The 24,401-nt window shown below is 40.6% G+C and overlaps 2 protein-coding genes across 2 annotated transcripts in view; one reads left to right on the forward strand and one right to left on the reverse strand.

The window, feature by feature from the left end:
- The window catches only part of zswim5 (zinc finger, SWIM-type containing 5), a 58,210-nt gene extending 53,355 nt beyond the window's left edge, over window positions 1-4,855 (forward strand). Inside the window, exons 12-16 of the mRNA XM_026313652.1 lie at window positions 137-272; window positions 445-602; window positions 728-891; window positions 1,451-1,532; window positions 1,836-4,855. Of these exons, the coding sequence (XP_026169437.1) occupies window positions 137-272; window positions 445-602; window positions 728-891; window positions 1,451-1,532; window positions 1,836-2,698 (1,403 nt within the window). The 3' untranslated portion in view covers window positions 2,699-4,855. The remainder of the gene's footprint in view (window positions 1-136; window positions 273-444; window positions 603-727; window positions 892-1,450; window positions 1,533-1,835) is intronic.
- Window positions 4,856-14,762: 9,907 nt separating this feature from the next.
- On the reverse strand, window positions 14,763-24,048 carry urod (uroporphyrinogen decarboxylase). The gene is made up of 10 exons (XM_026314091.1): window positions 23,883-24,048; window positions 20,689-20,801; window positions 20,423-20,502; window positions 20,223-20,285; window positions 19,778-19,975; window positions 18,874-19,035; window positions 17,626-17,760; window positions 17,094-17,194; window positions 16,538-16,604; window positions 14,763-16,065 (listed from the first exon to the last, which is right to left on the reverse strand). Exons 1-10 carry the CDS (start codon window positions 23,903-23,905, stop codon window positions 15,901-15,903), a joined length of 1,107 nt encoding a protein of 368 aa, XP_026169876.1. The 5' UTR covers window positions 23,906-24,048; the 3' UTR covers window positions 14,763-15,900.
- Between the last annotated feature and the right edge of the window lie 353 nt (window positions 24,049-24,401).

The following is a 24,401-nucleotide window of genomic DNA, read 5'->3' on the forward strand; positions in this document are numbered from 1 at the left end:
TTCACATTGTCTTAAAGCATTCAGGATTCAGTGGACTCCTGAAATGTGCTTCAAGCCACATTAAAACAGTTCTAGATATGATCATTAAAAAACGTTCACCACTGACACGTTATATTTTGTCTTTTTCTTTCTCCAGCTGGTCCATTTAGTGGTTTCGGTGAGGTCATCCATAGGGAGAGTGTTCCCATGCATACCTTTGCCAAATATCTCTTCTCTGCCCTGCTGCAACATGATGCAGACCTGGCATATAAGGTGGCTCTCCGTGCCATGAGGTCAGTTTCTGGTTCACTTCAATATGACCATGTCTGGATTTGTGCTGTGTAAAAATAAACACATAGCCTACTATGTGATGATAAGGATAAGCGTTTAATTAAACTTTACCTAAGTGGCAGCAACAATAACTAAAGACTAACTAACATACTAACTAAAGTATGTTTCTCTCAGGCTGCCGGTGCTGGAGTCATCAGCGGGCTCTGGAGATGTGGGCCACCCTCATCATGGGATCTCCATAGTTCCAAGTAGATACCCGCGATGGTTCACACTGGGCCACTTGGAGTCACAGCAGTGTGAGCTGGCCTCCACCATGCTCACTGCTGCGAAAGGTACCATCAACGCATCCATATTTTCATATCTGTCATCACTGAAAATTGCCTTTCAGATTGTACTGTAACAGTGAATTTGTGGTAGTGCATCAAGATCTGAGTTTACGTTTTTCTGTTGTGTGCAGGTGACATGTTGAGATTGCGGACGGTGCTGGAGGCAATCCAGAAAAATATCCACTCCTCTTCCTTAATCTTCAAACTGGCTCAGGATGCCTTTAAAATAGCCACACCCGCCGACAGCCCGCCTGATATAACCCTGCTCAACGTGGCACTGGAGCTAGGACTGCAGGTACTGTGTGTGGGAACAGGCCAAGTATGATGGCGAGTCAGTAGTTGTTAGAAATCATTCACACATAATATATATAAAAAAAAAAAAGTTGAACATGTAATTTCTGCAGTCTTCCACAGCTTCACTACAAATTAACAGGAAAAACATTATACAGTGCCTTACAGTTGCTGATGGAAAGAGAAACCACATAATTGAGCCTTTTGGTTTCCACAGTAAACACAGAAAAATACTCCTCATCAGATCATCAAGGCAGCAGTGTCACCAAGGCTTCACACACTCCTCCTCCTGGTGTTTAAAGTATCAGCAGAATTCCTGTCAGCAAAACTGCTCATGAAGTGCTCAGAATAGAAGGGTCGCAATTAGACATCTGTGTAATTATGAGCATATTTTGGATACATCTGACATCACAGCAGACATATGTGGTCTTGCACTAAGTGCTAAATTATGAAAATATGTTAGAAATATTTTTGTCCATACTGACAGATTTTTCTGAACTTGCTGAGAAATCCTGAAATGTAATACATGTACTGAGATCATTTAGTGTTTGTGTGTTTTGCAGGTGATGAGGATGACTCTGTCTACTCTGAACTGGAGAAGGAGAGAGATGGTTCGCTGGCTGGTAACCTGTGCCACTGAAGTCGGTACGTGATTACGCACACACACGCGCGCGCACACACATCCCAGAGAAACCCATTCACTGAAACATGTTTCATAGCCTAATTATATCCTCTATACATATGTGTATGTGTGAACAGGATCTCATATTGTCTAAGAAGTTTAGATGAAAACAAACTGTAAAACACTTTGAGACACAAGGCCAAAAAGTTCTTCATTCATTATGTTCTCTTTTCACCTCTGTCCCCTGTCAGGTCTCAAAAAATAGGTACATACAACTTACAATCTGGCCACGATAAATGTTAACTGTTTTCATGTCTTTGGCTCAGGTCTGCGGGCTTTGGTGAGCATCTTACAGAGCTGGTACACTCTCTTCACACCAACTGAGGCCACCAGCATCGTGGCAGCCACTGTCATGTCTCACAACACCATCCTACGCCTCAGCCTAGACTACCCCCAGCGCGAGGAGCTGGCCAGTTGTGCGAGGACCCTGGCGCTGCAGTGCGCCATGAAGGACCCCCAGAACTGCGCTCTGTCAGCTCTGACACTCTGTGAAAAGGACCACATCGCCTTTGAGACGGCCTACCAGATCGTGATTGATGCAGCGTCCACAGGAATGACATTTTCCCAGCTGTTCACTATCGCGAGGTACATGGAGCACAGAGGATACCCACTGCGCTCGTTCAAGTTGGCCTCCCTCGCCATGACCCACCTTAACCTGGCTTACAACCAGGATACACACCCAGCTATTAATGACGTTCTCTGGGCCTGCGCGCTCAGCCACTCTTTGGGTAAAAATGAGCTTGCAGCCATTATTCCCTTGGTGGTTAAGAGCGTGCACTGTGCCACTGTGCTGTCTGACATCCTGCGGCGGTGCACCATGACAGCACCGGGTCTCGCTGGCATTCCTGGGAGAAGGAACTCTGGGAAGCTGATGTCAACAGACAAGGCGCCACTGCGGCAGCTTCTTGATGCCACCATCTCGGCGTACATCAACACCACACACTCTCGACTGACGCACATCAGCCCGCGGCACTATGGAGAGTTCATAGAGTTCCTGAGCAAAGCACGGGAGACTTTCCTGCTGGCTCAGGATGGCCACATTCAGTTCGCCCAGTTCATAGACAACCTGAAACAGATCTACAAGGGCAAGAAGAAACTGATGATGTTGGTCAGGGAGCGTTTTGGCTGACCTTACCCCTCCCTCACAGGGACCCTCTCTTTGGGAAGTAGTTAAACTTATTTGTTTCTATTTAAGATTTTTGGAATTCTTTGTATTTTTACTTCTTTTGTTGAGCCATTTGTTGACTAAGTCTTATATTTTTGTCCTTTTTGTTGTTTTGTTTCTTGAATGTGAACCAGGAAGTGTTCGCAGTATATTGCTCTACTTCATTACGACATCAAAAGGGGGAAACGGCTTGAAATGTCAGAGACAACAAGAGAAGCATTTTTCCCCTGTAACTAACTTTAAATCTAATATGAAAATGTCAAATCTTTTTGATGACAAAAAAGGAAAAGGAACTTTTGTTTTTCAGCGGCACATGAATATATAAAAACCAAATGTTGGATGGGGTACTTACTTTGAGCCAGAAGATGCTTTCGACTAGGGTTAAGAAGAAGTAGAAGAATCCCCACCCCCACCCTCCTCCCCTCCCAAAAACACCCAGTGAGGTCAAAAACACACATAGTGTTACTGTTATACCTCAACTGTATTACTTGTCAGCTTTAACTTCTCTATCAGAAATGGCCTCTTGTTTCATTCAGGGCATCTTAGATTAGAGAGGGCAAAATACAGAATTACACATGTGTGGTCTCTCTGTAGAAGAGAGTTCAGACTTGACTAAAGCCACTGTACAGCTCCTGTCCTCTACACCTGGTGAGCAGTAATATCAGAGGAAGAACCATGTTCCTTCACAGAGTGGCACCTTTCAGGCTGGTCTAGCTAAGGTAGAGTAGGATGGCTCCACATGCACATACATATTTATATAAACATATACAGTGTAACTCCTATGTCCTCCTATAAGCTTATTAACAATGACAAAATATAACTGTGACACGCGACAGGGTGGAGAGAGCACCGCACTGTTATTTATGGCCAAAATCTTTTAAAACTACACGAGTCCAGTGGTCACTTTTCACATGCTAGATTGAGATTTTATCAAAAAGCAATGTAAGTCAAGTCTGCTCTATTATTTTTCACATGCAGCATTTATTTCACCTTGTTCTAAAGTTTTGGTATACATTGGGGACCTTGTTTCTTTCAGCGACTGTTAGTTTTAATCTCTGCCTGTAGCTAAGATCCCTTTTCCATTTGAAGAGCTTTTATGGGAAATCAGGAAATTTTGCATGAGTTTCTTTGTTTCCCAGAACTTTTACATGAACTGAGAACACTACCCCTTTTTAAGGAATCTGGTTCCATTGTTACGGTCTTCCGATTAGTCAAAGTTCGCAGCTAGTTACTGAAGATAGAGGATGCAGAAACAAAAGAAGTTTTAGCTCCACCATGTTCCAGATTGTTTTCTCAAGACATGGTGACAAACAAACAAATCTAAAAAGAATGTGACTCTTGGACTAACATTTATTAGGCGGGCACCTAAATGAATGCTAACACTGCTCCACCTCTGCCAGTCATGTAAATGATCAATTGTTTGCTAATGCCTTAGCTAAAAGCAACTTTGTAAAAAGTAAGCAAGCATGGTTTGAGTCATTTTTGAATACAACAAAAAATAAAAAAACAGGCTAACGTTTAAATAAGGTGTGAATATTTAAAACATTCAAAAAAGTAATTATAATAATTGCACTTGTCCCATCATAGCTAATGCGTAAACAAACATGCAAGCTTGTTGTGCTTTCAAGTCTCATTTTCTGCAGCTTTTAATTTCCTCCAGTTCTTAACCCTGATGGAAAAGGGTCTGTACAGTAGTGACAAAAGCTACCCATCTGCGGATGATACAGGCTGTGGTCACTTTGGACTGTGAAGACAACTGGCCATGTCTTTCTTATAGGGTTGAACAAACACAGTGCACATACAAAAAATAGACTGTATATTTTATGACTTAACCGTAAATATTGAAGATCACATGTCTAGGCACAGGATTTCATTTCTGTTTGGGTGTTGTGTATGCCCCTCTTCTTACCCAGTGGCAAAGTGTTGATAATGGCAGTATAAAGTACAACAACAGCTTGAATCTTTACTGGTCAGACTAAACGTCAATGTACAAGCACTTCACACAAATACCTCTTCAATATGTTCCTGCCTGCTTCAGCATTTATTTATTGATTGTTTAATAACTTTGTATGACTGAGTAGGAATTGCAGACACACAAACTTAAATGGGACTCTCTTCAAAAAAAAAAAAGACAGATTTGTCAGCCTGTTGATTGCAGGAGAACAGAAGAATAAGTTTTTTTTTTTTTTTTTTTTTTTTTAAATGGAGGAACATTTTCTTGTCTGCTTTTACATTCCACAAAAGCTACCTTCACCCACTAGACGGGTAGTCAGTCACAACTCTGGGCCTTTTTGATCTGAAGAAACGCAGATAGAAGAATGAAAAAAGGAAAACTGAGCAAAAGAAAGGAAAGAGAGGCTAAACTCAGTTCTCAGGGACATCACTTAAAGAAACAAAACAAAAAGTAGTAGCATTAAGCATTTAAAATATTGTAAATATTAAAGTGTCAATTCAGAAAATTGTAAAGTTATAATTATTTATGATAAGTATGTTATGTGTTTGCTTTTCTTAATTTTTGTTTTTTTTTTGTTTTTTTTTTTGACAGGGTGTACTTGAATTGTTTTGGACGGGGACTTTGACCGCAATTTTTGTAAGAGCAAAGACTTCAAGGCATTTCTCAGGTGCTCCTGTGTACATTTATTTCAGTTTCTCTTTGCTATAGCATCTATTATCATTTGTAATTGTTTTTTTTTTTTTTAAGAGTAAAATAAAAAGTCTGTTTTCCAAACGGAGGCATGTTATTTAGAGATGAAGAGAAAGAGGAAGGCATTCATTTGTAAACAGATATTACTAAACCTGACTATGCAGAACCACTTCGATGGTCTTGTCACTTCTTAAAGATGCCCCCTAAAAACTTGTGAAGACACACAGTGGACTGAACCACTATTAAAGAGATGGGGCAGGACAAACATAGACAAGACCCAGCATGCTTATATTTGGACAATGTGCAGTAGCCAGCCTGCATTCACTCCAACATTTAGAGGAGAAAAAATGAAAATGATGGAAAATGCCTTTCTGACCGATCAATGTACAAAGTTTATTTTTGCTTTACCTTGTTGGTTTTATTTAATCGGGACTGAAACCTTTAGTGTCTTCTCAGAGGTGTCTTGTTGTGTGGCGGCACCACAGTGAGACCGAACAATACACAAATGTCAGAGAGTCAGAAACAGCATTGTATGAACAAAAGCGATGGCCTGTGGATGAGCTAATGTTTGTTCCTTGTTTGTTGTAACTTCTTTTTTTTTTTTTTCTTTTTTTTATTTCTTTCTTAACTCCCCTCAGCCTAAAAAGAAACTGGCTGAATATACGTCTCCTATTTTATCACAACCATTGTTTCTTTTCTGATCTTCTGTCGCTTATCGCCTCGTGTTCCCCGTCACACAGGGAGGAATTTAATTATGAAGCAATGCATCGATGTATCAGTGACGAGCTGTCGCTGCAGCCGCTTTCTCTGCTGTCCTACCTTAAAGCACTGGAGACACCAGTGCTCTGCAGCAGCCTAGTATCTGCTCAAAGTCCATTTTGGACAAAAAATGTCTTTTGTTGCTGCAAGTCTTCTACATCTTTAGGATAAAAACATTTGAATTCATTTCTTGGTTACTACTTTGGCATGATAAGGATGTATGCTGATGACAGAGGGATATTATTTTACCACTTGCTTTACCCTGAAGCTCCAGTCAGCTGCCTTTATGTTATGCATTGACTGACAGCATTACAACTGAGAAGGTCCTCCCTCTGTTTTTCTCTGTTAATATCAGTCTGCTCCTGAGTTTTTTGTTTTTTTTTTTTTTTTTTTTCCAATTTCCCCTTTTCTTTCTTTCATAGGAGAGTAATATTTGCTGGTGTAGAGCTAGTTCACCTACTGTTTCCCAGTTTGTTTTCTTTTCTTTTCTTTCTAACTTAAGGGAAAACTGAAAGTGTTTGTTGCCTCTTTGTGCTACTGATTATGAAAAGGTATTTCCAGTATTTGTTGCCACAGAAGTATGATAGCTTATCATCAACACTTTTTTTTAATTTGTAATTTTTTTTTGTGCAACTTCTTGAGCTACTGTCTATAAAGCGAAAATTTATTACTATTTATGTAACGCTACTACCATTTTATATTGATTTGTGTTGGAATCTCAGTGCTTTTCTATGAATAAAGTGTGAAACACGTTACAATTACTTCTTTTTTTACATTTGTATTAAATGAGATGCATTAATTTGGAAATTCTATATCGGTTCTAAAACTTTCAACCACTGAAGCAATTCATTTATTTAATTACTGAATATACTGTAATTCTGTGATACTTCAATTTCATGTCTCTAACTTCTACTTACCTACAGTTTAGAGCAAATGAGTTAAACCATTAGCTGTTCACTACCAGTCTGATCATCTCGCTGCTTGTGTTTCTGTATTGGACTTGCACTTCTTGAATAGATGTGTTCAGTCTCTGTATATGTTCTATATTGCCAATATTCTCAGGGTTGGTCTAATGCAAGTGATTCTTCCACATAGCAATACATGGATGGAGCATTAGGCAAAGAAGTCTGTATCTCAGCTGGCGTGGCACAGTCCTGCATTTTCACCCAAGCCCACAGCACTGATGATAAATGAAGCCCATGGAGGCTGATATAGCCCCATCAATCTTTCACTTACTTGTCTCTAATCAGAATATTTTTTTCTTCTATCCCTCCTTCAGTGCTTCATCCTCATTCATTAGAGATTTCTGCAGAGCCATATAAGCAGACAATCAGGCCATCCAGAAGTGCTAAGTGAGCTTGAGACTATGTGTGTGTGTGTGTGTGTGTGTGTGTGTGTGTGTGTGTGTGTATGTGTGTGTGTGAAGCAGAGTAAATCCAGATTGATTGGCTGATGGTAAATGAACAGATTTATATTAATTATCCAGACAGATAGATGGAGAAGTGATTGCTATGTGCTCAATCTTTTTCTTCTCAGCTTGCACTGGGGTTTTCACAAGCCACTGTTCTGTCTCCAGCCTGCATGTCACTCTCTACACATTCGTTCTCTTGGGTGGATGAACCAAGTGTGCTTCCTCTTCCACACACAATGGCACAGCCCATCTGTGACACTCCCGACTGCAGATGTGTGAATGTGTGCAAACAGTCCAAACTCACTAATTTGTATACAATATCTATGCAATCATTAGGTTGTACAGCTGGCACAGCTAAAAAACTTCACGAGGAAAAATGCTGCAAAACTTGCAGTGTTGACAAAAGGTCTTTAATCAAGGCATACACATGTCGAAATCTAAAACAGACCCATATTCACTCTGCAGTTGCAATGGAATTACGTTTAGCAGACCAACCAGATAATTATATCCATGTCTTAACTGAGACCTCAAAACCTTTTAGATACAAGGCCACACACACACACTGCCCCCTGTTGTTTTATTGTTCTTTTTTTGTGCTACTTCATCTAATACAACAGAAGACTTGACTTGACTTCAACCTAAACATAACTGCTGTTTGAATGTATGTTCAGATGTTTAATGACCTAAAGTCATTTTTCTTCAACAACAACAGAGGGCGTACGTATCCCACTGGGCCTGAGGGTCACAGGATCCATCATGAAGCACAGGGTCTTCAACAAATAACTTCAACTTTCACCAGTGGATTGAATAAATGTTTTGATGCAGACTAATGTGACCTGTGCTATGATTCGTTAACATGTGTGGGTCACAAACAGTTCAAATCAACAAGCTGAACATGCTGGGCTAAGATATTATCATCAGTAAAGAGAAGCAGTGACAGCTTTCAACATCTGCATTAGGCATAAGAAAGAAACAGTGGCTGAATTGGTGGAGGTGTGTTGTTTCATATGCTGGTGACATGATGTGGAAAGGCCAGCTGGAGGATCATATTTATAGTACATGTTTAAGGTTTACTGGATGCCACAGCACAGCGGTTTGATAGGAACATACAACTCTGGAAAGTCATCATGCCAGCTTCTGTCTCATACCAGTTTTTTTTTTTCCAGCAGGGTGAACTCCACGTGGAATGTGGTCTTAGTGTGGAGCATCCCAGGTCTTAAGACTAAGGCCAGAGTCTCAGTTTCTCTCTCTGCCTCACACCATCACCACTATGGTAATAATGCCGATCAGTCTCTGTCATAGCAGGATGTGTGTGGATGTGTGTGTTCATTCATGCATGTGGTCACTGAAAGATATAGTCTGTGTGTGTGTTTGGGGGGTTGGTCACTGAAAAGCGCTGATAGTGTCCGTCCATGGCAGATGATGTACAGCCTGCTGTCTCTCCAGGCAGATTGGATTTTCAGGCCTGCTGATTTGCTGAGAGATGGAGCCTGGACCTCCTTCAAACATACAAATACACACACACACACACATGCACACGCACAAACCCACAAAAACACATCCACCTGTTCAATCTCTTCACACAAAATAAGCACATAAAAGGCGGGCAACACACAAAATACACACGAGTACACACAATGAAATGATTCATGCACGTACATGCACATGCACACAGTCAGACTGACAAACATGGACACAAACACACACACATCTACAGAAAACACACACTAATATATTATTCTTCTGCCAAAGCCTTTAAAAGCAACCATGTGGAAATTGATCTCCATTTCTAAAGAGCACAGATTCATTGTTACAACCTTCTCTCTCTCTCTCTCAGTCACACACACACACACACTCACACACACACACAGCCGGTCACTTTGGTCCCAGATGGTCCACTGACACACAATCCCAGCCTCTTCAGTCTTACCTGTCGACAATCAGCGGTGATTTTTGTTCATTTGTCTTCACCATTTACACAATAGGGGGACCACAACAAAAGCCTTTGTGTGTGTATGTGTATATTAAAGGTACAACACCAACACAAAAGACAAAGATAAATGAAAACCCATTTTCATATGATGGAGAATTGCTTTCTTCCCCATCATCAACATAAATGCAGCTGCTTTGAGCTTTGTGTATTTTGTATTTATTAATAACACTGAGGTATACTTGCTGCTGTACAGTCTTAATTATTTGAAGGGTTGGATTCAACATTTAATCTTCACCTCCCATTTAAACTGAAGTGCGCTCAATGGGAAAATATATAAAGGCTGGGTAATTCAAGTTTTTTTCCCCAATCCCATGGGAAGACAACAACTAATGCCCTATGTGTCCTAAGAAGTAGTGTGTATTTATCCAAGTGTGAAAACACCGTATCTTATTTCTTTGTACCAAACAGCAGATCACATGTGTCATTTTAGTCCGCAGCTAAAAATAGTCCCCAACAAATTCATTAAAAACTTGAGAGAAAGACTGACGCAGTGTTTGCCGTAATCCTTATAATATATATATAGAATAATATCAGATTCATCGGCATTAGGGTCAGTCAAGAGAACCTGATTGCAGGTTCTAAACATAGGTGTGACAGATCAGAAACAAGATCAGAAACTGCAACAGCTCATTAAGGTAATACAGACTTCGTAAATGAAGAGGTCTGAGAAGACTGGCATTTTGGACATTTAGTGAAGATAACACTATTTCTCTCTTTGAAACATATTCTTTATTTTAAACCTTTAGCTTTATCAGTGAAAACACCCCAATCTGAATCTGGATGTTCGGTATGGTAACAGGATATTCAGATGTCAGATGTATTTAATTTTATTAGTGGCTCATTATGCACATGGAGGTGAAACCATAAGTTAATTTAAAAAGTTGAGATCTGTTACTGCATCAGCACAAAATATATTTACTAAGTATTTATTCACCAAATGTACATTTGGAGACTCCAGGTTATTTTTTTATTAATTAATTTCTATTTTCTGGAAAGCCACCTTGACCACTTCATAAAAAAAAAAAAAAAAAACACTTATGTAATAATTTGTACCTAAAATGGAACAATGTCTTTTTAAGCTGTACATTTAGGGATACAGCCCAAATCTGGTTAATGTATGTATTTGTAAGTGATGAGGTTTTTTCAATGAAATTAGGTAAAAATGATTCAGAATAGGTAACTATCAGGTATCAGCTTAAGGTGCTAGTGGTCCAAATGAAGATAATCTTTCAGAAATGTTCCAAAATGTCTGTATAGCAATTTAGAATTGAATTAAAATTAAAATTTGTGAAGCATTGGTAAGAAATAGGACATGGATTATTTCATTGGAAACATAGGCATGGGCTGTTGTTCATATTAACATGGAGTCCACACTGGTAAGAAGGAACCCCCTGAAACATCTCCCCTCACTGTTATCTGGTCACATGATGGTATGTTTTTTTTTTTTTTGTCGGCTAGGTTCCTACACAACAACATCATCAACAAGGACAACAACAACTGGATTTGGTAGAATCTGCTTATCGGATGTTCTTAGCCGCCTCAGAGAGCAAAACAGTTTGGGATTAACTGGTTTCTTTATCCTCATGGAAAGAGCTTCTGATATGATTACAGTAATAACACACAGAATTTCATTTATGTGAAATTCTTTTTAATAAAATGCAGTTTTGTATTTACCCCCCAATGAATAGCTAAATTCATATGGAGACAAAAGGCATTAAAGGCTGTGACTGGAAGTTGTCTGCCTGCTCAGATTTTATCTACCATCTTGTTGGCGTTTGAAGTGTGTTTGAAGTGTGCCATGGATTGTGGAAGAGAGGAGACAGAAGGTTTCATTTTTGTACAGTACATTGTTTTCTTGCCAGCCCCAGTGAAATTAACTCATCCATCATCTATACCCTCTTATTCCTAACCAGGGTCACAGGGATCTGCTGGAGCCTATCCCAGCTCTCTCTGGGTGAAAGGCAGGGGTCCACCCTGGACAGGTCACCAGTCCATCACAGGGCCACATAGAGACAAACAACCTCACACACTCACACTCACTCCTATGGGCAATTTAGAGTCACCAATCAACCTGACATACATGTTTTTGGACTGTGGGAGGAAACCAGAGTACCTGGAGAAAACCCACACAAGCACAGGGAGAACATGCAGACTCCACACAGAAAGGTCCCTGATGGGTTTCAAACCAGGAACCTTCTTACTGTGAGGCAACAGTGCTAACCACTCATCCATTGTGCTGCCCCAGTGAAATTAACTCTACTATGCATTTTTTTATCCTTAATGGAAAAGTAACATAGAGGAGACTGTCCCTCTGACATTTTCTCTGCCATGTGGATCTTAAAGTCAGAGTTATCCACAAATGTCTTTTCAGAATGGCAGAATATTCATTATACTGAGTTCAAAAAGGCCCCCGACCCCACATGGCCAGGCTTTCACTAATTTTGGAACGCACAGGGTTGTAATTTACCAAAACTAGTCCTGTGAGGTCATTTGGTGTCCATATAACTAGGTATTTCCATACTGTCTGCCTCTTTGATGGCATATTTATCTCAGTCACATTCCATGTGCTTCATTGCATCGTTGTGCCTGATCCATTGCCTCAGAGACTCAGTTGAGAGTGTCAGTTTCAACTAATGGCTTCACATTAGTGAAGCCAACCAGATCAGTTCAAGGTTGATTCCCTGTTGACAGCGAAATAGAATTTTCTAATTTCAAATAATGCTTCGTTTGATAGGGTTAGCAAATGGAGGATTGGTGATGACGGAAAAAATAGATGCGTTTTCATTTGTATCCACATTAGTGTAGACTTTGGTACAATCTGAAAATGAACAGCTTAGAAACTCAAAGTGAATCCTTGGTAAATGTGAGCAAAATGGATTTATTGTACAATTGTAATAGAAGTACAATTGGGACAAATAGTGTTGACCCTGGTTTCGACCACATTCAGATGAACCCAAAGAAATGATGGTCCCTCCATTACATGTCATCAAAATAGATTTTTAAAGGAGCAGAAAAACATTTTGAAGGCTGTTTAAGAGAGTACCTAGGAGAGATGACAGTGATCAGTTTAACACTGCACTTCATTGTCGAACTAAATGTACAGTTAAAAATAAAGGATCAGAATAAGAGCAGCAGAATCTGAGATATCATCTTTATTGTTCCATGTTATTCCCCATCCTCATCAAAACCTTCAGGCAAGATTTTAAATTCACTTCATGACAACAGAAAACTCCAGCTGTGAAAACTGTCACATGATCTGCTGCTTTGTTTGTTTGCTTGTTTTAGGCATTGTATTCTATTACAATAGCTTACAGTCTACTACAGATGTCTGAATGCCATTTATTTATTTCTGTCAATCCATCAAGGTTCCATTTATTCAGTCATTCATCCAAAGAATAAAATTAACTATTAACTCTAGTGTTTGCCATCCAAGCCAACCTAATTACAGCTGGAGTCCCATGACACAATAACATAATAATGTAATAAACGTCTTATTGTAGACTTACCCTCTCTACTTTGTGTTGCTGGAGCTAGTGAAGAAAATAACCAAAACATTGATCTGTCAGTAAGTCTGCCACAAAAAGGATTTCTATTTAAGCTACACTATAGAAAACCAAAACAGCTATTACATTTAGACAAATTATATGAATTTTTGCCATTTATTTGTAGCAGATGAGATACTTTGTTTTGGAATATTGCAAACTCCTCAAAATGTTCAGGTAGGCCCAAATCAGTGTTACTATCTGCATTTGACAGATATTCTTGAAAAAAAAAAAAACTGTAACAATTAGCTAATTTTAGTTAGTCTTGTTCTAGAGGGCACATTGTGCTGTACAGTTTGAGCTGTTTATTTATATAGACCTTCATTACAAAGCATGTCTCACTTCAGACTGATAAAATCATATTCATGCAGGACAGTCTTACTTCTGTCCCAGTTAAAGCCCCAGTCACTGTCTCTGCCCCATTTTCTGGGCCAGGACTCAAACTCTTCTGTAGAGTTACAATTCTGATGCATAAAGAAAATAAATTAAAGTAAACAAAGTATGTTAAGTGTGCTTACAAAATAAGCTTTTGAGTATTTCAGCACTTTTTGGTCCTGAATTGGACCTGGAGCATAGATCAGTGCATTTCTGTTCACACTTCCAATTGATGTGATGTAGATGAGGAAAGGGAAGAAGAGGCAAAGTTAAACTGACAGAGGCATCTGTCAGTGTATCATAAATAGCTAAAGTGTCCGCCTTGTCCCTTGACACTGTCCTACTGTAATACTGCTGCAGAGCTAGGGTTCATTAGTCAGCAGACACTGGCTTTGGACTGGGGACTGTGTTGGTACAGTTGTCCCAACCTGCCACAGGTTGATGTCGGGGCTAAGAAACAGACCACCATGGGAGGGGAAAAGCTTTCAGTCAGGCAGTTGAGTTTATTCTGAGTGTCACTAGACCCCCTAGAGCAGGGGTGCTCAAACCTTGTTCTCGAGGTCCTACTTGTTTTCCAGCTACCATGGCTGATTACCTCAATCAGGTCTGTTCAGTCAGTCAGAAGCTGGAAGACACCATCTCAGACGAACAGGGGGGAGGGCAAAGTGAATTGGTATCCTCCAGCTTCTGACTGAAGACTTTAAGCAGATCTCTCTGAGGCCTCATATGGTACTACAGTCCCACTAATTTCATCCATGTGTACCTCGCTTGTGTCAGGGAAACATAAGACTTCTTTTCCCCTGATCCTTAATGTGGAGTGTCCAATCACAAACTGGTCCCTGATAAGGCCAAGTCAGTCTATAACAGTCATCTGCAAAGAATGCTCCCATGTCCTTGGTCGTAGCTCTTTGAGGCAGCCTACTCACCCCTCAGAGAAAAAGCAATAGTTTTGGGACATCCATCGTGGTGGACTAGCTTCACTAAGGACAGAGGAATGACAAAATAAATGAACTGGGATTTACCTGATGTATGCTTTGAGCTAAAGGCTGATATCAGTTTGCTTACATGTTGATATTCAGCACATACAGTGTTTATCAGGTTCACTATATTAGAATAACGACTGAGTAATCTAACATTTGCTAATTAGAGGTAAACACAAATTAATATAATTAAGGAGGAGAAAGAAATGTGCTTCCTAAGAGTCATGAGTGCAGTCTTTACTCCATAAACTGATGATTCAGAAGATGCATGCCTTCTTCAGGCTTCAAAATGAAAAGGTCCAGTAGAAAAAAAAAAAAGATACATTTAAAGAGAAAAATCTGGTTTATCGTTTCCTGAGTGGAAAGATAATCTAATCAACCATATAAAATACAAAGCAGCATAATGTTCACCAAAAATCAGACCAGTCTATTTAACTAAACAGAAATAGCCAGAATGACACATTTCTAGGTTTTAATTATTGTGTAAAAATATAATCACACACCACCTCTCGGCATGATTAAGCCACTTTGTGGTATCAGTCAGAGTTGATGAAATAAAACATAAAAACAGATTTAGGCTGAAAAACAAAAACAGCACAAGGCATCTTCTCATACCGTCTGCATTTCTTATAAGATTTTCTTTCAGCAGGAGTAAAAATAAAACTCCTCATGCTGAGATCCAGCAGGGGATTTGTTCACTGTTAAGATGTTGGATGGTGGAATGATCAACTGCTGTGTGCTGACGTTTTTTCTTCAAAAATGGATCTGTATAACTTCAGCAGTGTGTCCCTTGCTAAAACTTGCTAAAGCTTTTGTTTTCACAGCATTTTTGGATCCTTTTTGTCCAGAGGAGTTTAGAATCTTTGTGCTGATGAAGAGTTTCGTGTTGATGGGAGATATTTATAGTTGCTTAGAAAGGTTTGTCTCCATTTACATTTGCAGCATTATTTTTTGATTGTAATATTTTTCATGTTCAAGGCAAAGCTGTTTCTGAATAGTTGCTAATATCAGTACAACGCATCTTACATTCCATACATTTTAAAATGCATTAACGATGCCACTTCATTCCAACCCAAATCCATGATCCACTCCCGATCAGACCAATACATTACAGAGTACCAGAGAATCTTGTCTTAGAAAACCAACATGTTTATCCTGAAAATCCACCGTGGATGAGAATTTAGTGACTTTTTATGTTAATGTACTTGCTGTCTTAGATTTGTTTTTGTTGTTTTTGGTTGTGTTTTTCTTTGTTGGGCATAGTGCATCAACAGCCTCCTGCTGAGTGAAACTATAAAATGGAATCAAATCACTGGGGATACTTTCTTAAACTAGTAAAAATGGATGTGAAGCTGTAAAACTCTTTATTATTATGTTATGTTTGTATAGTAACTATTTTTTACTATAATCAGTTTTTTTTTTTCTTTTGGCTTACACATTCTCTTTTAAAACCCAGTCTGCTCTACATTTGTTTGATCATCTGTGTAGAGTATTGGTGCACGGCTTCAACAAAGGCGCCAACGTTCTCAGGGTCCATGTCAGGGTAAAGGCCGTGGCCCAGGTTGGCGATGTAGCCCCTTGTGCCAAAACCCTCCAGCATCTTCTTTACAATGCCTGAAATTCGCTCCTAAAGGTGAGGAGGGCAGACAAGATGGTTAGAGGTCTTTAAATCTGAGTTTTACTCAAAGTGGCTCAGGTGATGTTCACTGTTAGCACAGTTAATGAAAAGTTTTGAATTGCTATTGTGTGTTTCACAGGTTGTCAAATGACCAACAGGACTTTGCTGTAATAAACAGAAATATACAAATCCAAACACCATAGAATGAAAACAGGTTGCAAGCATGTGATGAAAAAACTAGCAGAATGATCTTCAGACATCTCTAGAGGGAACTGAGGGAAGTATGTTGTCTATATGTGTCTGCAAATAATTATCCTACAATAATAGCCCCATAATGAACAGGATGATAACTTGACCCTCTTATGTCTGAGTTGTGTTTTTTTTAATATTTTACTTATCTAATGTATTTTAAATCTATTGTCCCCTGTACTTGTCTGTTTTATTATTATATATTTACTATTATGCATAGTGAGGAAGTTACCTTTGGAGCATAGAGAGCACAAGGATCCATGTTTCCCTGCAGGCTGACTTTCCCTCCTGTGCGTTCCCTGAACACACACACAGACCCGCGCGCATGCACACACACACACACACACACACACGCACAGTGTAATTCTTTAACCAACATGTTAAACCTTTGATGAGTAGAGCAGGAAGCAGAGATAGTTTGTTGACTTAAATGCTGCACTCAGTGACATACCAGGGATGGGGGACAGGTCAGTAATGGTTAATCTGCTCCCCAGGAAATGCAGAAAACAGTATAGTTCATGAGTAGCGCTACAACAGGCTTTTTCCCTGAGGTAGGTTCAGCTTTGCCTTAGCATTAACCTAATTTCTGTAGTCCTATCACAATTGTGAAGTTTGAGGCTGTAGCTGTAAAGGAGTTTCATATTGATGATTCTCTAAGATCCCATTTCAAAAATGTCTCTTACACACTAACGTTTTTAGAAAATCCAAACAGAGGAGCCAGCTCTGGTTAAAATTCAAGCAGATTTTACAAAGGGTTCATAGCTTTTTGTGTAAGTGTGTGTGACTACCGTGCTGATTGTGGGTCAATTGTCCAGTCCAGTCCAACCACTTCGTAATGAGACTGAGACAAATCCTCCAGCGCGTAGTGAGCATCTTTTGCAAACACAATCTGGAACCACACTCCCATAAATGAATACATTTTCAAAGCTACTTTTGCATAGATCAGCATGTACCATTTTTGGTAAAATGCCTCCATCTATTGGTAATAAATATAAAAGTCTTTTCCACCAGAGCAGATGATTCCTTAATGATCCCTCCTGGGAAACAGTGTTGTTGATACAACAGAGCACCAGTAAGAATAGAACAGAGTACTGACACTAATATAGAAGCCAATTATTACAGGAGAATAACCAGAACCATGCGAGAGTCAGTGCTGACTTGCACTTCGAAGCTGATGTGCATGTGTACATCATTATCCGGTCATGTCAGGTACAGATGAAAGATGAGGTCAATATGTGTTTTGCAATACTTTAATGTTGACATGTACATTTGTGTTGTCTGAATGTACTGTAGTTGTGTTTTTGTAGGAGATTTTCTCACCATGGGAACGTCCTTTCCTTCTTCCTTGAGTTTATCTTTGACACGGCGAGCGATGTCTCGGAGGTATGGCAGAGAAAACTCTTTAAACTCAACAGGTCCCAGGATGCCGGCATGGGACTCGAACACCTGCAGAGCCTGAGCAGCACAGACACAGTCGAGGGTTAAGTGCTGTTAAATGAAGTTAATTGATCCGGGTGAGCTTTCCTCAAAAGAAACTCTTCTCTGTACATCTTGACTTGTCAAAGCGGTGAACGCTACATAATGATCTAACAACAAAATGTAACAATGGTTGTGGACTGTGGAGTCTCCCCTTTCTATCAAGTAGGACTAGTTCATGGTGGGAACCCTGTGTGAGACTGATGACAACGTACATGTCTTTACCTGCTTTGTGCTGTGAGTTTCTGTCTGCATTATTGAAGCAGAAACACTGCAGGAACAATATAGCCTAAATACTCACCTAAACATTGATCACAAGTCATATTGCAATAGCAATAGTGAACAATGTTATCGCACATCACAGATTTACTTCATATCATGCAGGCCTACTCTGTAGTCCCAGCCAATAAGTATTAAACAAGGAAGTACTACCTTCCATCTGTGAATTTCAAGTAAATGTCAATATTTTTGAAATTTTTTAAACACAGAGAAATATGTGTGTTTGAAAATCATCTAGTTTGGAATGAGAGTGAAACATTATTTGGTCATTCAGCCAATCACATTATTTTAATAACATTGCATACAATCATTGCACAGCTAGGCTGAGTCTTAGGTCAGATAGCACAGTCTCCGTCACACTACCCACTACGCACTACCCCCAGCACTTAAAAAAAAAATAGCCACATAGTGTGCTGGTATGACATTATCTTGACTTTGTGTAAGAATCCAAGTCTGTGGCTGTGCTCAACTTCTCAGGGCACGAAAAAGGAAAAATGCTGCCACAAGCAGATTTTGTGCTGATACTGAGGAAGTTTGTTTCCATTAGCAGAGTCTGCAATAGCTGCCACAATCAGCAAATAGTACTTACGTCCAACTCAGATATACTTTACACAATATAATTAAAACGCAATCTCTGAGGTCTGCCTGGGGCCACCTTTTTGGTTGTTACTGTTGTTGTTATCACCTAGCAGCTACATATATGGTAAGGCAGAAAACCTTGCAGTTGTCAATTTGTATAAGCTAAAAAAAAACAAAACTGGCAGTGCAATGTAATAAAAACATGACCAGAGACTGGAAGGCAGCGGGTCTGACCTGGGCTCCAGCTGTCACCTGTCCCAGCAGATACTCCACTATCACATCTGTCAGCATCCTCAGCAGCATGTGGCTGGCCTCTGGGTGTCGGTAAAGCCAACGCTTCGCCTTAGAGTGGGTGGTGGAGCCTCCACCTTCTATCATGTAGGACATCAGTGTCCACTGTAGAGGGACACAACAAAGAGGGAAGAGAAAACAGATATTATTTTAATTTCATAACTTCTTGCCCGGACCATTGTTATTCCTTGTACTGTGGGTTGGACCCACATCTGTCCATCGGCTGCAGTTAGTTCTGCATGCAGCTGCATGTTTACTGATTGGAAAAACATAACATCATCACATTACCCCTGTGCTGGCATCACTGCACTGGCTTCCTGTCAGCTATAGGATTCATTTTAAGATTTAAATGGTGGTTTTTAAATGTTTGAATGGACTGTTTATCTCACAGAACTGTTATCATCTCATGCTCCCACCAGAACAATGAACCAGTCACTCTCAGCTGTGACAAGAACATGGTTGAAAACTCGAGACAGAGCAGATGCCCCTAGTCTGCCTCTCCACATCAGACTGGCCCAGTCCCTAAAAGCTGGTACTCTCTGCACTGGCTCTTAATATAAGCTGAGCTGACCATTGTTTTTTTTTTTTGTTTGTTTTGTTTTTGCATTTTATGATATCTTTGCTCATTTTTAGTAGATTTGTTTTATTGTCTTAAGTTTAGTGTTTTATGTCATATTTCTTCTCTTGTATTTATTTTACTTAAGCCTGTAAAGCACTTTGGGCAGCTATCATTGTTTTTAATGTGCTATAGAAATAAACCTGAACCTCATCACACAGTAATCCCAGCATCAGAATACCAACGCATGCTTTTCTCTATATCTTTGAACAAGTCAGGATAATTTCTCACTGGCGCTCCGGTGAACCCTATGAGCGGTACTTTGCCCTCCAGCTTGTGTCTGGTCAGTGTTATGGCTTTGAAGACGTAGCCCAGCTGCTTGTCCACGTCCACTTTGACCTGCAAGCGCTGCAGGTCTTCTGGCTCCTTCAGTGGCTCTGGGAATGTAGGTCCCTTACCTGCCACCATCTGGACATCCATGCCCATGGCCTAGAGGGAGGAAGACGAATGAAGATTAAAGATGAAGAGAATATTTCATAGACGGCAGAAATTTCACATTGGAGGAACAGTACAGGAGCAAAGCTGTGTGCAATAGTATGGCCACTAGGGGGCAGAAAAACAGAACAAGTTAAGAGATTCAATAGTAATACCCAAAATATGAACTAATACAAGTTCAAGTTATGCTGCAGACATGTACGTGCAGTCAACATGTTAAAGCGTGAGCCTTTGTCCTTACCTGTGGGACAACTAGGATGTCAGAGAAGATGATGGCAGCATCAAAAGGGAAACGTCTTAGAGGCTGAAGGTGGAAAATAAGGAGAAATTGAAAATAAACCAATAAGGAAGACATTGTCTAACAAAGCAAATTACCAGTTGATGCAAATAAACACAATCTGGAGGCGTGTGTATGTTGTTTTTTTCTTTTTTTAGCTCTACCTGCAGAGTGAGCTCGCAACAGGCCTCTGGTGACCGGCATGTCTCAAAGAAGTCCTTCCCTGCTCTGGACTCACGAAACTCTGCAAATTAGATTTATTCACAAAATTAATAACAACTGTGAGTCTCTGATCAGTTAGTCAGCTCTGTAGTTTGATCTAAGGCTAGTCTATTAAAAAATATTTTTGAAGTCGAGAACAAAACGATGATCCAAAGAAAGTCTTTCAGTTTTTGGTAAGTGTGAGAAAACTTGTCTTTTTGAGAAGTACCTGGCAGGTATCGTCCAGCCTGTCTCATGCACCACACTGGGACATGTTCTGTTTCTTCCCCTCGTGCTGCTCGCAGGAATGTGTCATTTTGGAGCTGAGGAAAATCTTTGGGGCTGGATGGGAAAAAAAGATGTTAACAGTCTTTTTTGATACTGGGTGAGCTGCCAGTGTTGCTAACTAGGAGGTAAAGTTATGTTGTAATAATAAATTATCCAAAAAAAATGGGAGGAAATATCAAAATGTAGCTTAATGAATGTATGAAGTCCCAAGAGGAACTGAAAAGGTCAGTGACAATGGAGTGAGCCTCGTTTTATTCAGCAAGTTTGTTATGGTTTGATATTTGTGCAAAGCCGTTTCATTTTTAAAAGAATATCATGCGAAACTGAATGTCTCATAACTTTCCAAATTTGAAACCAGTTTTTGTTTTGGTCCCTAGGACTGGGCGATAAAAATAATTACTGTGACACTTTTCTCCAATGGAAATATAAGACAGTTGATACAACAACAATAAAATGAATTCCTTCATTGTTTTGACAGAAAGTACGAACAGCCGATGATAAAAACCAACCATGTGGCTGGAGTTGGAGCACATCAGTTAGGTTGATGCACACAGCTCAGAGCGTTGTGTGTAAAATGTGAAAACTTTAATCTTTTAGTTGTAGATTTAAGAAATGTAAGAAATAACAGTTTGTTTTATTTATTTGGAGTTGACCAAATTTAGTGTGTTCTCCTGTAACTCTTAAGGCTTTTGACTGTTCAGAATGAAGATTTTAGTTTATTAAATATAACTATTTTATTTATTTGAAATATAGTTGTATAATGTTTGTCATGTTCAATCTGTAAAAGAAAATAATATCTAAATCAGAATTAACCTTATATCTTTACATGTCACTCAGGAGTAAAAAGAAACCTGTAGGTTTAAATAGTGCTTTGGTTTATATTGTGATATGTCAATATCAACCGATATGGAAAAAAATGATCACGATAAGATTTTTCCATATCGCCCAGCCCTCCTTGGCCTTTAATAGATTCAAACCAGGTTTAGCTGGCAGCCTCTACTGGTCCACATCCTGACGGTCTGCTGTGTCAGAGTCCTGTTATCTAACACACACATACACCTCCCTGTCCCTGACAATCACACTGAGCATCCAGCTGAAGAGCCGTCAGTGGCAGAGCGATTGTGAAAGATAACACCCTTATCATCGTCCGGCAGTACAGAAACAGTTGAAGGAAACGCTGCTGTGGATGCATCAGTGAGGCGTCCCGCCCTGACTGGACTCAGACTGTGAGGTCAGTCCAACTGTTGCACGGCATGGACCACTGCTGCTCAGTCCACTTCACCTGACATTCAGTTTACTTTACGACACATTTACACACCCAGAACCACATACACAGCAGAACCACATACACAGCAGAACCACACACCCAGAACCACATACACAGTAGACCCACACACCCAGAACCACATACACTGTAGACCCACACACCCAGAACCACATACACAGTAGACCCACACACCCAGAACCACATAGACAGCAGACCCACACACCCAGAACCACATAGACAGCAGACCCACACACCAATAACCACATAGACAGCAGACCCACACACCCAGAAATACATACACTGTAGACCCACACACCCAGAACCACATACACAGCAGACCCACACACCCAGAAATACATACACTGTAGACCCACACACCCAGAACCACATACACAGCAGACCCACACACCCAGAACCACATAGACAGCAGACCCACACACCCAGAACCACATACACTGTAGACCCACACACCCAGAACCACATACACAGCAGACCCACACACCCAGAACCACATAGACAGCAGACCCACACACCCAGAACCACATACACTGTAGACCCACACACCCAGAACCACATACACAGCAGACCCACACACCCAGAACCACATACACAGCAGACCCACACACCCAGAACCACATAGACAGCAGACCCACACACCCAGAACCACATACACTGTAGACCCACACACCCAGAACCACATACACAGCAGACCCACACACCCAGAACCACATACACAGTAGACCCACACACCCAGAACCACATACACTGTAGACCCACACACCCAGAACCACACATACACTGTAGACCCACACACCCAGAACCACACATACACTGTAGACCCACACACCCAGAACCACATACACAGTAGACCCACACACCCAGAACCACATACACAGTAGACCCACACACCCAGAACCACATAGACAGCAGAGCCACACACCCAGAACCACATAGACAGCAGAGCCACACACCTATAACCACATAGACAGCAGACCCACACACCCAGAACCACATAAGACAGCAGACCCACACACCCAGAACCACATAGACAGCAGACCCACACACCCAGAACCACATAGACAGCAGACCCACACACCCAGAACCACATAGACAGCAGACCCACACACCCAGAACCACATAGACAGCAGACCCACACACCAATAACCACATAGACAGCAGACCCACACACCCAGAACCACATAGACAGCAGACCCACACACCCAGAACCACATAGACAGCAGACCCACACACCAATAACCACATAGACAGCAGACCCACACACCCAGAACCACATACACAGTAGACCCACACACCAATAACCACACAGACAGCAGACCCACACACCAAGAACCACATAGACAGCAGACCCACACACCAAGAACCACACAGACAGCAGACCCACACACCCAGAACCACATAGACAGCAGACCCACACACCCAGAACCACATACACAGCAGACCCACACACCCAGAACCACATAGACAGCAGACCCACACACCCAGAACCACAGAAGTGGATTTCATCTATGTATTCTTGCACATGTCCAGTCAAACTAACAGGCCGTGTGAGCAGTATATGCATCATACATAGTGAAAGAGTAGAAAAAAATCACTCACTCACAAACAGACTGAGCTGTGAGCTTAATCCAGAGGAAAACTGAAGCTGGAGCACATGAAGCAAATAAAGAGTTTGTCTATAAGACGAAATGCTGAATGTGAGACCTGTAGGTCCACAACTGCACTTAACAGCTGTATCTCTGTTTGTTATGAGCAGCGGACATGATGCAGAAGTTTCACATGTTTTGACAGCCGAAAGTGGAAAACATAAAACGTGTGCCGTGATGTGGAGTGACAGCAGGGTTACTCACAGGATCAGGTCGTCCTTGCTCATGGCGGCAGCTGTGATGAAGTGTCTGCTGTCTCTGAGTCTCTGGAGGTTTCTGAGTCTCTGGAGGTCTCAGACCTGCAGCCCTAAATCAGCTCAACCCGCTCGGTCGACGAACCACTAGGCCGCGGCCATCTTGGAAGACCACGTGATCCGACCAGGAAACGGACTATCTTTTCAAAATAAATTTTTTTTCTTCGTTTCTTTGTTCAGTATAATTTTTATTATTCATTAAAATAATACGATATTGTTATAGGTATTTTTCTTCTACTGATGTAGATGACTCTACATAGTTGCACATAAAAATAAAATGAATTCATCCATGTAAGAACACAGGTTTGCTTATTTACTTTTCTTGTTTCACTCACATGTCCCAGACTTGTGAAAGAGAAATATTGTAATTAATTTGGCTTCATGTGGGTGCACTTTTTGCTACATTGGAAATTAAGGGAGCTCAGTTTCAGGTAACTGCAACTGACTATAAATGCAATTAGAAAAAAAG

Source organism: Mastacembelus armatus, chromosome 17 (assembly GCF_900324485.2).
Source record: "Mastacembelus armatus chromosome 17, fMasArm1.2, whole genome shotgun sequence".
NCBI lineage: Eukaryota > Metazoa > Chordata > Actinopteri > Synbranchiformes > Mastacembelidae > Mastacembelus > Mastacembelus armatus.